Source organism: Argiope bruennichi, chromosome 5, assembly GCF_947563725.1.
Source record: "Argiope bruennichi chromosome 5, qqArgBrue1.1, whole genome shotgun sequence".
Classification (NCBI taxonomy): domain Eukaryota; kingdom Metazoa; phylum Arthropoda; class Arachnida; order Araneae; family Araneidae; genus Argiope; species Argiope bruennichi.
In genome coordinates this window covers 64,870,881-64,888,704 of record NC_079155.1, presented here as the reverse complement: position 1 = coordinate 64,888,704, position 17,824 = coordinate 64,870,881, and the positions used below count along the sequence as shown (strand labels likewise).

General features: G+C 28.8%; 1 protein-coding gene across 2 annotated transcripts in view; it reads left to right on the top strand.

The window, feature by feature from the left end:
- The first annotated feature begins 201 nt into the window (after nt 1–201).
- Nucleotides 202–17,824, top strand: part of LOC129969381 (caseinolytic peptidase B protein homolog) — a 36,695-nt gene continuing 19,072 nt past the window's right edge. Inside the window, exons 1-7 of one of the 2 annotated variants that reach the window (XM_056083935.1) lie at nt 202–579; nt 3,131–3,182; nt 8,289–8,375; nt 12,275–12,378; nt 12,946–13,074; nt 15,908–16,008; nt 17,401–17,515. In XM_056083935.1, the coding sequence (XP_055939910.1) occupies nt 330–579; nt 3,131–3,182; nt 8,289–8,375; nt 12,275–12,378; nt 12,946–13,074; nt 15,908–16,008; nt 17,401–17,515 (838 nt within the window). In that variant the 5' untranslated portion in view covers nt 202–329. The remainder of the gene's footprint in view (nt 580–3,130; nt 3,183–8,288; nt 8,376–12,274; nt 12,379–12,945; nt 13,075–15,907; nt 16,009–17,400; nt 17,516–17,824) is intronic. The other variant, XM_056083937.1, reaches the window with a different exon arrangement.

The window sequence follows — 17,824 nt, the reverse complement described above, 5'->3', positions numbered from 1 at the left end:
CAAAAAGAAATTGTTATGCTTCTCATTTCAACATGATAATGATTATGGGCTGCTATACTGTCTATGAGGAATACGAAATGACGGATAATTTTTGAGTAATCATTAGTATTTTGTTTTCAAACCGCTGAAAATAGGAACAACCAATCACTGTGGACTATATTCTACATCCAATGAGTGACTTAGAAGATTTAAGGTACTTGTCAGTTTATAGGTGGTGTATGATGCAATTTCATTGACCGATGGAGTGGAAGTATAACAACAACAACACTGCATTTTAAACGATTCGGTGCCGTAGATGGCGAAATACCGACAGCAAATTTGAATGCAAAATGAGAAGAATAAATTTTTTATTTTATTTACCAAATTATATTCGAAATTTTTCTAATCTTCGCTGGTATAATTTAACAAGCAATAATCGTTTAGGTGCATTTTTAAGAACATGTGCTCGTAAAAACTTTATTATTCATACGAATAAATTTCCTTATTTAATCAAGAATTTAGTTGTTTCAAAACAGGTGGCTTTTAATCGTGCAGCATATCTTGCATTGATCTATGCTTGTTGTTCTTCTACATCCTTAGGTGAGTGATATACAAGCAAATGCAACAGCTCGTGATTAGTCATATATTAATGATTAAATTTTAATTTGTTCCTTTTAAAAATGAAAAACAAAAACTTTATAATCTTATAAAATACAATTAAACTATTACTTGCTTTCATTATCATTATAAATAAATTAAGTCTCAAAAATCTTACATTCTAAGTGTTTATTTTTTATAAGATATTTTCAGAGTCTTTTCTGTAAATACTGGCAAAATATATAATTTCTCCATCATTTCTGTGGAGAACTTTCATACTTTTTTCCCCACCTTATCATGTTTAATTGTAAAAGCACGAAATAAATTTATTAAAATTTTATTTTAATGGGATCTACTAAATTTAATATATGGACTGTATCTTACTTCTATGTCATTGTCCTAATTGATCATTACTTATTATAAAATATGCTGAAATTTTTAAATTCTTGTATTGTTGACTTGAATATTCAATCAGCCTAATTTAAAATTTTAAATATCTTTTTGAACTTTTTTTGTTTTATGATAAAAGAAAGTTTGTTTTATTTATCATATAGTTAATCAGTTTAAAAAAAAGTTAAACTGATTAAGAAATAAATACTTCCCTTTTATCATTTAAGTGATTTATTAAAGATATATTTATATAAATAATACATACAAAATGTAATCTGAAATAAATTGAATAATAAACATAAATAACTTGTAATAAATTGTATTATTTTCAGTACTTCCCTTGAAGCAAAATTATGTTTTTGTTTTAGAGTATTATTCTTATTCAAATTTAGAAGTATATATTTTTAAAAAATGGTTTGCTTTGGAAATGGGTTTCGATTCCAAGTGACATATTTAAGCTGAATTCTTATTAATCAGACAAACTAAGAAACTCAACATGATTATTAATATTTATTCTTAAAAATTATATAGTCTTTTAAACTTGTAAATGGTCACAACTTGTTAATTTTTAAACAGTAAATATATTTTTTATCTACTAAAAATTATCATTGTTTGTTTAAAAAATTGATTTAAGTTTTATTTAATTATTTTATTCTAAGGAGAAAAAAAAAAACATATCTTTTGCTAATAGAAATTCATGTTTGAACAAGTTCCATTGTATACAACTTGTGAAGATTGGTTTCTAAACAATGTTTTAAGTCTAATAATTTTACTATTCGTGTTGTAAAACATGAAAAATTATCAATTTCAGAAGAAAGTATTTCATTTGGAAAGTATTTTCAGATGAAAATCTTGGTATTTATACTATAAGATATATAAGTGAAGTATATATAATATTCTTTGCTTTTATGCCACCCCTCCTAAATCAAAATGTCACATTTGCCAAAACATTTCATAGGTTGGTTACATCTTCATTTAAATTGCTTTATATTGCTATGAAATGCCATACTTTGCTAATAATTCCAAATATAACTTTAAAATTCTGTATCTTTTTTTTTTTTTTTTTTTTTGATATTGTTTTTGACATATAGCTTTTTGTTATGACAGTGCACACATAAAAATAATGAGAGCAATTATGGATATATCCTGAAACATTTTACTTGGATATGTTACTCTTATATTCACCTTATGCTACTTCTTCAAATTACTATTTGTTTCAGTGCTATTGTACTATTCAGTACTATTTGTTTACAAAAACCTGATTTTTTTCCTTCACTGAATCAATTTCTTTCATGATTCAGTATTGTAGTTTTTAGTGAAAAAAATCTGATTAAATCCTTCTTTTATTTTACAAGAATCAAATGTCTTTTATTTATATAATAAAGAGTCAACACCTAATATAATGAGCACAGAGTAAAGACTTCAAAAGTAATCTTCTCTTCATAATCTTTATATTAGTATAACAAATGACTTTTTTGATTTTGTGTAATTCATATATCATATGATTTAAACAAAAAATGCTTCAAATTCTCAATCATTTTCAAAGGCAGAAACTTTCAAACAGTCATTAATCTTAAATATACATTTTTAACAACAATCTTAAATATATAGATATTTAAATGATTTATTTCTTAATGCTAAAGTCTCATTGTTAAGTAGAATGTGATGTATTTTCAATTGCTTTCTTTGATTTAGGCAGAAAAATCTGAAACAGAATTTGTTCATTGTTTTCTACTTCATATATTTTTCCTAATTTTCTTCTATAATGAATATATTGTATGCGACAGATTGCTTTATTTGAAAGAAAAAAAATGAAGTTACATTATGGTAATTTAATATGTAAGACTTGATATCTACTCATTGAACTAATTTGTGATATGTCAGATATATAATTGATCACGTAATTTAATGCTAATTTGTTGTTATACCATTTCTCAGGTTTCTTTTTAGAAATTATCTTAGTTTTAAATGGAATAATTTTTCTCCTTAGTGTAATTTGTTTATTATTATTATTATTATTATTATTTTTTTTTTGTTTTGTGTGTTAAACTGATAGTACTTAACATTTATGTTTTATTACTGTATTGTTATCAATCATTAAAAATTTTATTTTGTTTTTAAGAAATATCTTGTTTGAAGTAAATAATGGAAGTGTATGTTTTAGGTGATCAGCTCCTCCGAGCTGCAAAAATTGGAAATGAAAAAGAAGTTCAGAGGTAAGTTACAATAATTTCTTCTAATTTTCTTTTATTTATATTTTTTTAAAGAAAAGAACAATATAGCTTGGTTTATAAAACGTGTATTTAAGAAATCATCTTATATACTACCTGTTTGAAATTATTTTTTAAACCCACATTTATTATAAGTGTTGCTTTTTTTCTTTTATTACACATTATTCGTAAGTTACATCTTTTGTTTCAATTAATTGAAGATTATTTTCAATTTTGCTTCTTTATAAAGTGTATAAATGTTATATTTTTCTAGGCGTTTATGATCATCCATTTTGATATGTTTACATTTATCAGTGCAAATCAGAGGCGGCGGCAGAGATTTGCCGACAGGGGGGGGGGGGCAAGCACAATATTTCTAATTTGGCTTCAAAACCAAGCACAATATTTCTAATTAATTTTGCATTTAATTAAAGAAAATCGCGTATTCTTTAGTTTTTTTTTTTTTTTTGGTCAAATGCTGATCCTTTCTTTCAATGTTAAAACTTTACAAAGGTAGTTGTAAAAAAAGGTCTCAGTTTCTTTTACTGGCCATCAAAAAATTGCCAATATTTGAATTTATTACTTTATGAGATTCTTGGGAGCCACGGTAGCCTCGTGGTAAGGTCTTGGCCTCGAAACCGGAGGGCCTCAGGTTCAGGACTCGTTTCCACCGAAGAACCGTCGTGTAAGCGGGCATAGTGTACGATAAATCCGTCGGGGATAAGCGTTCTGCCGCTGGTGTGGTGTGAAGGCTTAGAGAGGAAGGTGTCAGCTCAGGTATCGTCTTCGTTATCTCACCGCAGCTCAAAATTACGAGGTCCGTCCCAAAATAACCCCAATGTTACTTTAAAACGGAACGTTAATATACCAAACCAAATTAAAACTGTGAGACTCTTGCGGTTTAATTTCTCTGAGATCTAATTTTAGAAAAAAATATGGTTATATTCCATTCTAGAATGTAATATATAGATAGAAACACAGATTGCGCCATGCGTGTCATGCTAAATGAACAAATACATGCTCTAATTTTTTTTATATCAGAAGCTATATAAAATGAATGTTGAAACGAAATGTTTTATAAAAGAAACTTTTTTAGAAACAAATAATAAATAAAAGATATTTAATGTTTTCGCCAAATATCGATTTTTTTAGCATAGTCCCCTACCTAAAATATTTGTTAAATATAGATTGCAAAAACGAGCAGAAATTCAGAGGTGTTTCGAATCCGAGGAGAATAAGTGTGCATGCTCAACAAAAATTTACTATAGTTCGGATACGAACAATATAGAATTCGGAAAAGATATAATGATGTTTCTTAAAAAGGCTGGAGAAAATATTTTGTAAATATATGTACAAACTTAGTATTTTATGTAATATATGAAAAATGGACTGCTTAAACATTAGACCCCATGTATTTATTTTTCAATATATATTTAGACTTAAAAAAACCAATGCATAAGTACTTTTTTTTTATTCGAAATTATTACAAGCTAATATTACTCCCCAAAAATGAGTTTTATCCCCTTAGTTGCATGCATTGGTTTATCTTAACCCCTTCGTATGCAATGGTGTCTGACTCGCATATGGAATTATTAAATTTTAAATCTGCAATTAAGTGAAAGTATTAAGTAATTTAAAATGCAAAAGTCACTTGAGAACACATCATTACTTCAATGTCCTTATATTATTCTAGGGATTAAAATAAAAATAATTGTCCCAAATAAGATCTGCCATCTAATAAAGAAGTTAAGTAAATTCGTATGTCAAGAGATTAAGATGTTATATACCGGGTGTTTCAAAAATGATCGCTATATTTGAAAAATAAATAAAAGCTAAAAGAGCAGCGATATAAATACACCGTTTGTTGCAATATGCTTGGGACAACAGTAAATTTTCAGGCAGACAAACTTGCAAAATTAGTTACAATTTTCAACAACAGATGGCGCCGCAGCCTGGAAAAAAATTTAAACTACGATATTTTCCAAATATTCACCATGTGCAGCAATAACATGGCGAAGTATCATAATGAAATGAGCAGAAACCCGTGTATACATCTCAGGCGGGATGGCTTCACATGCAGAACAGATGTATTACTCAGTTGTTCAATCCACGCCGCTTACTGTATGTGTGGGATAGTCCAAAACAATCACACGATCATCGAAATGTTCGTTCAGGAAATTAAAGACGTCGGCCGTGCGATGTGGCCGGGCACCATCTTGCATAAACCACGCGGCAACCTCTAGGGCAATTTTGTACCGACACAAATTCACAAACAATATCCAGATAGCGTGGTGCAGTAATCATTGCGGATCTGAAAAATGGACCAAAGAGTCCTTTGGAAGAAATGGCGGACCAAACTATTACTTTTTTCGGATGCAGGGACGATGGGACTGTAACATGGGGGGGGGGTTTCGGTTCCCCATATGCACCAGTTCTGTGTATTGACGAAACCGTCCAGGTAAAAATAAGCTTCGTCAGTAAACCAAATGCTGCCCGCATGGTTATCGCCTTCATCAATCCTTTGCATCATATCGTTAGCGAATGTCTCTCTTGCATTCATGGAAGCAGCTCTGAGGGGTTGCCGAGTTTTAATTTTGTATGGATAGAGGTGTAAACTCTGGCGCATGAGACGATACGTGGACGTTGGTTTTACTTGGACCGCAGCTGCAACACGGCGATTGGAAACCCGAGGCCGCTGTTGGATCACCTATTGTTCAAGCTGAGCATTGCACTCTGTGGTTGCCATACGCGGTCGCCCTATCTTTCCATTGCGGATCTGAACGTTCCAGCACGTTCATCCTTCACGTTCCCAATCCTTTGAAATTTTTCAAACAGATCCTTTATTGTAACGTTTTTCGGTCCTTTGGTTACATTAAACTTTCGTTGAAAACTGTTCTGTGTTCTAGGCGTTGGAATTCCAAAACCAGAAAAATCCTCTGTTCTAAAGAATAAACTATTTTTTTTTTCACAACAAACTTTCAATCTGTGAACAGCACACGCTTAAAGCAGAAAGACGACTTAACTTACAGAATGGCGAACTCACAGACTGTGTTTTCTTCTATATTTTTCACATCGCCTGCAGCGCCATCTGTTGTTGTAAATTGTAACTAATTTCGCAAGTTTGTCTAATTGAAAATTACTGTTGTCCCAAGCATATTGCAACGAACGGTGTATTTCTATCGCTGCCCGTTTAGTTTTTACTGATATTTGAAATATACCGGTCATTTTTGAAACACCCGGGATAAATATTCTATGAATAATTATTTTAATCATCAAATCTTTATTCAAAGCCTATAAAAATTTAGAAGCATCTGAAATTATATAGTTTTTATCGCGAATAGTAATTGAAAGAAAAAGTGATACGTTCCCCGATTACATAGTCATAATATTCAATGCAGAGTCTGAAGAATTTAGGTAGTAATTTATTTAACAAATTTAGTGCTTTTTTGGATAAACTCTTTTAATGTAGCTAAAAAGCTATCATACCACAAATATTTGTATTCGATATATTGTATTCGATAATATTTCTTTAGTGCAATAATTATACACTGATAAATTAGATTGCAAAAGAAAACAGATATTTTGCTGTTAAATTAAACTTAATTTACAATTATATAATTTATTTATTCCATGATTTGTACTGAATTTACATAATTAGAGCAAAGAAACTTTTCTTATCATGCATAAGAAAAGAAGCGTTTTATTAAATTTAGTTTAACTATTAACTAGATTTTAGTTAGACAATTCTCATAGTGAAAGGAATAAAATAAATTTACTAATTCGTTACCGAGGAAGTAATAACTAGATGAATAAGAAGACGATTGATTTTAGAACTTGAATTTAATCATGAATTATGAAAAACAACTCTATCGTCCTATTCATGAATAATATAAAAGCATCAATTTTTGTAATAATTCCACTGGCAGGTAATCGAAGTGCTCGATGAAAACAATATTTTTACCATAATTTATGATAAAATCTTAGCCGAAGGCTAAAGATTAATTGGAAGAAATGTGACTTCTTATTCCCTTGCCAGCTTATTGATTATTCTGCTAAATATAGTATAAATTATATGCTGAATGATCATTTTCGCATTTAAATCAGATAACTGAGAATTTGGACTTAACGTCGTCGACAACCATCGCATTGAATTCTCAATCGACCATTCAATTTTATTTATTTTTTTTTTGGCAAAATGCGACATGTCTTATATCTTATTCACATATCGCCCTGTTATCTATATTGCCAAAAGTAGTGCAGATTAAAAGCTTGATGAACGACATTCAAATCAAATGTCTGAAAACCTGTAGATGTAGTTTTCGACATTCATCACATTCAATTCAGAGTCGGCTACCCAAAAAATTGTCGGCAAAATGCGAAATCTTATTCACTTATCGGATACATTGCCAAAACTAGTGCAAATTATAAGCTAAATGAAAGACATTTCACTCAAATGTCTGAAACTTAACATTTTCGACACTCACTGCAATGAGTTCATAGTCGGCCTGAACAAAAATTGCCAGCAAAATGAGCCAATCACCTTATCGATATCTTATTCACTCTTCACTTTATCGGCTATATTGCCAATAGTAGTACAAATTATAAGCTGAATGAACGACATATGAATCAGATGTCCGAAAATTTGCGTACTTAACGTCTTTAACATCCATTGCATTCAGTTTTTAGTCGGTCTAGCAAAAATTGACCTCAAAATACGGCATATTATTGTCCTATTAGCCTATCGATTATTTAGCCAAGTATAGTCAAAATACTTAAACCGTTACGTGGATATTTCGACTGTTTACAGTATATTAACTTTTAGGTGTTTTTTAAATAACCATATTCGATAATGCGCAGCTCTCTACAACCATCTTGAAGTGGTGAACACTTTTGCCGACGAAACTCTCAATCTCCCGCCGATGGGGCGGGGGGGGGGAGGGCAAGAGACTGCTGACAGGAGGGCAATTGCCCCCCTACTACCGCCGTCTCTGGGGCAAATGCAGTAATTGCTGTATTCTAATTTTCCCCTTTTGCATTAATTTTGATATTTTCCTAATATTAAAATTAAATTCAAATCCTTTTTGTTAAATATTGTTTTTTCCTTTAAATTAGATTAGTGAAAAGTGGAGCTGATGTAAACCAAAGGCATCCATATGGATGGACCCCTTTGCAGGTTGCTGCTATGAATGGAAATGTAAGGTTTGTATTGGCAATAAATGATTTAAATTCTTACTTCCATATTAGATGTATAGATTATTAGAAGGCTTTTAGATGCAATTCAAAATAATTGTGCTGAAGCATACTGTTATTTCTTTTCAACTACTCGTGCAAAATTTCATTCTTTATGTGTTGTTTTGATACCTTAAATAGCTTAATATAATTAATCTTAAGATTAAAGGAATTGAACAACTTAAAAAGAACTAAATCTAAATTTAGCTATATTAACATCCCATTTCGAAGCTATTTTAGTTTAGATGATAAAAGAAAATCATTGAGCCATCAATCCACTTTTAAAAATTTCATGTTTAATTTGTCTATAGAGATAATATTAATTATGCATGTCAGTTGACATACATGATGAATCTGTAGGGAAATCAGGTTTCATCTTGACTCCAAAGTCATCCAAAAATGAAATTTAACACTAGTCTAGTCTTGAATTAAATCTATAAATTTGAGTGACTGTATCACTAAATGTATTGATAATATTATGAAAAACTATAAAGCATACTGTTATGAATTTGCAAAGTTTTTTTCTCTGTTTTTTTTTTCTTTTTTTTTCTGTTTCACTGTTTTTCTTGGATGATAATTTTACAAATATAGTTATGATTAGTGAATGGATGCTAATGATAAAGACTTGGCAAAAATTAAAAATCATGCATATTTGATATTCTTAGCGATAGCCCCATTAGGATTTTTGTTTTGTGTATTTTAAAGCATTTAATGCCTTGACAAAAAATTATAAAAAGAGGAGCCACACAGATAACAGTCAATGTTGGTTGAGTTGAGAAAAACAAGTAGTGGAATGAAGTGTCAATCTTCAGCAGGTTCTCTTTGAGTGCTTTACATTGGTGTGGTTGTTTAATACCAGTGTACTCCTGTTTTCATGTATAATAAAGTATTGTTATCCCTTATATGGAATACTGGACTTTTACTTTACACATCCATTGTACAGATTTTCCACAACTGTACATTATTGAATTCTCTGAAATATGAACACTACAATATTGAATGCTTTGAAAGAATGTGGTGTTCTCTTGGCAAGTGAAGGCTATCATCAAACAAAATTTTTGTCCAATTTTATGTTCTTAGTCATAATAATTATTTTTATTTATTTATTAATATATAAGGGTGGATAAATGAAACTAAATTTAGAAATTAAAAAAGATAGAAGAGACTATATATAGAAAAATTAGTAACTACAATTTTTTACTTATTACTCTTTATTTCCTTATCATGTTAATTTTTCACTGGTTTTAAAGAAGATGTCTTTTATGTTTTTCTAATTCCAAATGGTTTAGTAACTGTTGTTTGTCATATTGCTTATGTTTAATTTTATCATTGAAGTTATTTTTCTGTGATTTGTTTGAAGTATAGGGTACAGAAATATTTGGAATGAAATTTTATAATTAATTGAAATTCATTCAAAAGTTTTAAATTTTATGATAATGTAATTTTTTAAAGCTGTTTGATATAGTAGAATTTTGGTCAGCCCATTTGAATTTTCTACTAATATCTGAATTTTTCAAAGTGTGTACTATTCAAATTTATCACTTGGAATGCAAATTACTTTGATTACATATACTGCTGTTGAATCATAATTCTTCAGTATATACATTTACTTTAATCAGTCTCAATTGAAATGATAAGTACAGGAAACACTTCATAGTGTATTATTACCTCCCAATCAAAAAGTCTTGATTATAATTCTCCCATATTTTATTAGAATCTAATTTTAAAAATCACCAATGTAGTAAAGCATCTTTAATTCCTTTATAATGAAATATTATTATTTTTCTTCCAAAAGTTTATTTATTTATTTAATTTTTTTTGTTAGTTTTAAGATATTTGGAAATATATTTTTCATTGGTGATATGGTTGCTTTTAACTTTTAAACACTAAATCTACGGCTTTGCTTCCTTCCTTGTGTCTCTGACTTGGAAGGCTAGAGATCTAATGGCATCATAGCTAATCTTCTGGGGATTTGTAATAAATAAATAAATAAACTTTTTATTGCACTCAAGTTGTTGCTGTTGTGGTCTATGAACTACCAGTGCCAATTAGATTCTATCATTATCCGAAATTGAGTTTCAAAATTTGACAGATTTCTGACCATGACCATTGAAAATTGACTCATCATCTATTCATCGTCTATTGTTGCTATCTTGTAAAAGTGTCTTCCTTGTCATTGATCTAACTGTGCAGGGAAGCAAGATTACAAATTTGTAACATACATATAAAATATGAAATCCGGCATCCTTTAGAAAGCCCAGGCAGTGTATATAATACTTAAAACTAGCCGGTATTGTATGAAACTATTCATATTTCACACATTTCCGATTCGTTTCTAATGACTTGCCAAGGCATGTGACTTAATGCGCGTCTTAGGCTCAGAATTTGTCAGTTGCACTTTGCAGTTTGTTCGGGAGTGTCAACATACGCAAATTTACTTAAATTTGTTCAAAAAAATTATTTTTGTTTACTGTGCTGTATAAAAATAGAGCTGTAATGTTGGAGAAGGAGTCGTGGTCTATAGACATGAAACAACGATTCGACCATAAACTGTCCAAGATCTTAAAAATTACTTTGAAATATTTTGTTTTATTAGGCCTATAAACATTTGTTTTATTAAGCCATGTATTTAAACAAATTAAAATTGAAATCGAGGTTTATTTAAACTTCAAAGTATTAAGCTTAGGATTTTTTTTTTTTTAATTCTTCAAGATTAGTGTGGCATATTGTATTTGTCTGACTGATTCACAAGTAAAGATTCTGGCAATCGTTGTATTAATGTACTTTGATTTTGTTGAAAATTTTCGTTATTTATTACTGTTTTTCTTAAAATTTTTATATTTAATATTTTTAAAAGGGAGATATTAAAATAGGGTTGCCAAGCCACCGGGAAAACACAGGGAATTTAAAAATCGGCACACACACACACACAAAAGGGAAAATGCAAGGAAATTGGAAAATTTTCATAAAAACCAGAAAAATGCAGAGAATTTTCTCCGTTATTTTTTTCGTATCTAAAAAAAGCCGATCTCTAAAGATTGCAAAAATAAAAGATCGCTGTCATAGCTTCTGAAAACGGAATAATACCATTCGCGATTGTGTAATGCGGAAACTCTCCCATCTTCTACTTTATTCCCATTTTTTCTATATAAGATCAGTCCAGCTTCAATTTACAAGACATTGTTCATTTTCCATAAGATTCCCGAATTGTAGCGAATGAGTATGCTCGAAACTTCTGTTACTGCTTGAAAGAATAGAATACATTTCTGTAGCGGGAACATTCAGTCTTCGGAAGAAGCGCGATGATGTTAAGTCTAAGAATTTTCAGATCATAAAAACGTGTTGCGTCACCTTCGTACTTTAATACATTCAATCAATGATATATCGGAAACATTTTCACATATGTTCACTGAAAATGATATAGCTAAAAAATGCGTGTTATATAAAAGTGTACTGTACAAAATTCTTGGTAAGCTGTGCTAAAATGTCATACCTTATTTGTTAAGGATTGATTTCATGAAATTGATAGCTGAAAAAATCTGCAGAAATTTATGACCAAATACATGAATTGGCAAAAATGAACAAATAAAAAAAATGTAATCTTGCTTTGCAATGTTTCTGTGAAGTAAGCGTTAAATGATTTGTATCATGGTAACAAAAATGTTTGTGTTTCATTTCACTTGAAGCCATAATTTTGTGTTACAGTTAAGGAGCATGAGAGGTAACATATCTCTCCGCCTTTAATATATAAATTTTGTCTTACTAAATTCTAGATAATAAATAAAGACAAAATTGTTTTTTTTTAACTTAATTGTGTGTATTAAAATTATTTTACATTTAATATTTACAGTATTAATTTCTTCTAATAGAGTTGTTGAAGAATTACTTAATTTGGGAGCAGATCCTGATTTAGGTGATAATTTTTCCAGTGTGTACAGAGTTGCAAAAGAGAAGCGTGTGCATTCCCTAGAAGGTAGTAATTGATTATAGTTATTTTTTACAATTTCAATGTTTTAACACACATTTTGCATGATTTTTTTTATCATCAATATTATATATTTAATATATATTGCCGTGTTAAAATATTTTATTTTTGTAAAAATTCATCTCTTAAATCACTAGATTTTCATTTTTCTGTCAGATTAGTTATGAAATGGCAAATATCTGTAATGCTGAATTATATAGTGGATTTATGTATGTAAGTGACAAATTAATTATCAGGATTTTTAAAATATGTTATTATTTTCTGCAGTTTGTATTTTAGAAAAGATTTTCCTCATTAGACTTTTTATTAAATTTATTTTAGGCTTTTTATTATTTAAACTATTTTAACACAAATTAGTTATTTGATAGTTTGCATTCAAAAATTGCTATAATTTATTCATATCATTCTGTGCATTTATTGAGATCAAGTGTAAATATCTCTGTTTAAAAATTCTTTTTTTTTTAAATGTATTTGCAAATGGATATGATGATATATTTGTAAAATAGTAGAAATAAAAGTTCTTCACACTTTATTTTCTCCTTTTTTCTGTTTTAGTTTGGTCTGCCAGAGAAGAAGAGTTCAATGAAAGGCTAAATACTCGTGCAACATTTTCAAACTGCACTGCTTTGCATTATGCTGTGTTAGCTGATGAACCTCAAATTGTTGAAGTGCTTCTAAAAAATGGTAGATTTTTTAAAAAATTTTTATTATTTTAGTGTGCATTTTTTGTATGAAAATGCAAAACATTAAGCTTAGAGTTAAATTTGCTGTAGATTACTAAAAGTAATTTGAAAAGTAATTTTCAATCCCTTCTGTTATAATAATTTAGTTCAATTTTGTGAATTAGGATTGTAGCTCATTTAAGACTATTTCTCATATTTGAAGTAAATATATTTTTTCATGTTCTTACTCTAGGTGTAAATTGCCAATCTCACAAAAAATTAAATTTCTAAGGAAATTTATGAAAGCAGAACTTTTTTTAAAACTTGACATAAACTGACTCACTGAAGATGAATCAGAATCTTATTGTTATTTCAACACCAGGGCAAAAACACCATTTTCACAGATGGATGATGTAAGGGCACTGTGGATGATGAGAATCAGAAAACGAACTGAAGGGAAGGGAGGGGAGGAGTTGAACTGGGGGAGAGATGGTGGAAAAAGAGAGGATTGATGTTTGGAGCTCGGTGATGTTCTTGTATTAAATTTTGTTATATTGTTCTTGTATGTTATGTGTTGTCCTAAGTGAATGTCAATTAAATGTTGTTAAAAAATTAAATTTGGTGTCATACCAACTATTCTAGTTTGCATTTGCTAATGAAAAGGGCAGTCTCTGCCTTACTTATTTTTCCAGATGTGAAAGCTCGGCAGCGCCGACAGATGACTTTATAGAACACCTGTGCTATATGAACACTTGCAGTAAATGCTTGTATCAGTATTATAGGAGACTGCTTAATGTTTAAACATCTGGAATAGGTAACACTATCAAATATTTATAGCTGAACTTCACTTTTGAGACATTATATTCACCAGAGTTTAAATATTCTATTTGAGTAATTGAAAATAGGTCCATATATTTATTGGCAGAGGAAGGTTTTATGTTTTCTTTGTTAGTCTTGGAGCACAGTACTCCATGAATATTACTAAGGATCTAATTAGACTCAGTGTTGCTGTTATAATCATAAAACAATATACAGATTTGCATACAATTGCTGATTTTGTGAGTTTTGTGTTTCAGCTTGCAAATGCAGTTTTAAAAGTTCCTGCAAACTCTATCAATTCCCTAAATATACAATGATTTTATAAATAAAACTAGTTCTGTATTGTGTATTCACTTTTTATTTGTCTGCTAACAAAATGTCATAATGTCATTTTTAATTGTGATTTACTGTATTATGACGATTCCTTGTTGAATAGTCAACTCTTACTAGAGTTTTGTAAACTTTACATATATTTTTATATACATTTATGAATTAATGGTGAAATAGAGACAATTTTGCAATTTTTATATTTTTCTTTATTATTTATTTAATCTTGTTAATTATATGCATGTTCATAGCAAAGATTGCAGATGAAAGATGAGCAAGTTTATAATATTGACAGTATTTATAGAAAATGTATGTCTTTTTATTTTGATTTATGACTTTCTTAAACATATGGAGATAGTGTTCAAATCTCTAATTCCAACAGTCAGATGATTTATGAAGAACCAAAGAAACACTAATTTTTGATTGATTCAAGATTACAAACTATGCCATTAGAAATATTTTATTTGCATCTCTGATTCTGAGAATGGGAGGAATTAATGTGGGCAGAAAAAAAAAATCTGAATATTAATTAATGATTAGATCCAGATTATAAATTTTATTATCGAAAGATAATATTCTTAACTTTAATTTAGAAGAATAAAATAAAAATATGTTCATAGGAAGAATTAAAATTTTTTATTATTGTAGTATTGGAGATATAGATGTTGCTATTGTATTAGCTAAAAAAATAATTTATTAATGCTTATATATAATAGTAAATGTATTTCTGAATTATACTTTTGAATTTTAATTCAGAGCTTTGGAAACTTTTTTTAACCTTTGTTTATATTAAAAATATCTTGCATGCTGATGATAAATCTTACCCATTTAAATAACATATACCTTTCTTATGCATTATTATTTTTTAATTTTTTGTGTATAAAATAAAAGGGTGTCTAACAATTGCATTTAATTAAGTTTACTATGGCAAAATTATTATTGAACATTCAAGAATTATTGTATTCCTTATCATCTACATTTCAAAAGTATTCAAATGATATCATTAAATTTCAATTTTAGTTTAAAAAAAGACAGAGTAAATGAAAGAGCTTATTGATAAGAATAAAATCAAAACATACTGTTACAAATATGTAATGTTGCTTCCCAGCACAGTTAATTCCATCCAAAAAAAGACAACTTTACAGATAGCTCTGAGAGATGTTGAATGGATGTGAGATCAATGACCCTGCATTGGCAATAATTTGTGAATTTAACAATGAATTTGATGACAAAATAGAAGAATCTGCCATATACAAGAATTTTGGCAATAAGTCCATTAACAAACTAATTTTGACAATATTGCAGAAACTTTCTTGGCACTGTCACAGAAATTATAAAAAACCAAAGACAGAGCTAAAATCATTTGAGTATATAGATGACATTGGGTCTTGTAGAGAATTAGTCAACAAATCTTATAGACAAGAGTAGCTAAAATGAGAGAGCAGTGGTGTTTTCTCTCAACACTTTGTGCTATTATGGCTGTTTAGTATCGATTTGCTGCTGTTTACTGTAAATGCTGTTCTCTTGTGATCGATTCTACTTCAACTGTGTTTTGTTGACTGTGTGTTCATGTTGAATAAATGTTATTTGTTATTGAGCCTCCTGGACTGTTTCACTGTACCCAAACTACACCAGACCCATTGATTTGTAAATTTCAGCCTTTGAATTTTCTTTAACAATATTATAACAAATTTTTATTACTTCTGTAGGAGCAAATCCCACCATACGTAATGATATGGGACATACTCCGATTGATTATGCTAAAGAAAATTCTAGAATCTCAAAGCTTTTACAGACATACACTTCAAAGGTAAATCTTTATTTCAAAGGATATCTTAACTTTTGTGATTAATTCAAGACAGAACTAATCCTTATAGCACAAAATATCCAACTAATATTATAATAGCCATCTTATACCACATGAATTTAGAATATTGTAGAGCATTGTAAAGATGTTATATTTTATTTTGCACTTAGGGATTGTCAATAATTCTTGATCTGATAGGGGACTTATTTTCTGTCGTCAGTGAAAATACTTACTCACACTGCCAAGTACTTCTAATTTTAAAAATAATTTTATATGCTAAGTTTGAGTGAGCTGGCAAATGCTTTGAACTCTCAACAGAATTGAATTTCAATTATTTTTTTCCAAAGATTTCAAGCCTACACCTGTTTAAAAATTAAGCTATAATTTGTTTAATTAAAAATTCTGCTGTGTACTGCTATGTTTGCTGAATAGCAAAAAAATATTTATTATGGGCCACAACTTTGATGTTCCTGATTTAGAGGTTTGCTTAAAATTTAGGTATAAATTAATACAATGAATTTTATATTTTTCAATATTTTTATGCTTTAGAATTGTTTTTTGGATTCTGTATGGATTTTTGATTGATATTATAATAATACTCTTACTCTACAAGGCTCTTACTTTATTGCAGTCTGTTATGATTTTTGATTTCCCACATTTTCAATGTAATTAATTTAAAGACCATCAGTTTAGATTCTAATGTGTTTAATACTTTCAATGTGCTTTTTCTCTTATTTTTAGCCAATCCAGTTTTGTATTTTGCACTTTTATCAATTGTATTCATTTTAAAAATTTCTTATGACTTGTTGATGTAAACCTAGAAATGTATATATGTTTTAATTAAATACCTGAAAAGCATTTTTTTTATTATTATCTTTGATTGCTGCTTTAATAATATTTCTTGTAACCATTAATGCAATGAATAAAGGGTTAAGAGAGCAAGTAATTTTTTAACAATATTTTATATTTTTATTAATATTCAACTTGCTGTCTTAAAAATTTGTTTCATTATTTTAATCATTCTGATATGATAAATCTGGTTAATAATTAATCTTGTATTATATTTTCTTTTTGAAATTATTCATAAGTTTGAGCAATAAGCAAGCAGTGTTCTAGAAAGTGTTTTGTAAAGTAGTTAAACGTGTATGTTTGAGTATTAGGAGGGAAAATGAAATGTGCATTTCATTAAATGTCCCTTTTATGATGTTTTAGTATATTATGTGTATATTATTTAGTATATTATGTTTAATTTATTGACTGCAAATGGATGATGCAAAAAATAAAATTTAATGTGAAATGAATATTATTAAATGTCAATTCTTTTGCACTATAGAGTTTTAGTATTTTCATCTTATATTTTGAATACTACGCATACAAAATTTAAATTTCTTCTAGTATAATGAAAAACTTAAAGAACTTGAAGCAGAAGAGAGAAGAAGATTTCCATTAGAACAAAGAATAAAAAAGTATATAGTTGGTCAAGAAGGTGCAATTGCCAATGTTTCAGCAGGTAATTAAAAAAAAATGTGTTTATACAAATTGGGAATACTTTGCATAATTTTTTTATTACTAAATTCCAGTCATACTATTAAATTGAAAAGTTGCTAACAAAATACAGATTAAAATATGTTAACTTGAATTAACTTGTTTTAATTGAATATAAAGTAAGTGTTAACTTGTTATCTTAAATAATTTTCTGTATGAATTTTGAACTCCTTTTTAGAATTGTTTTGAAATACAATATAAGTGTATTTTGTTTTGGTTTTTAATCGCATTATTATTCATCTTAAATTATGCTTACCTTCTGTGTATTGATATA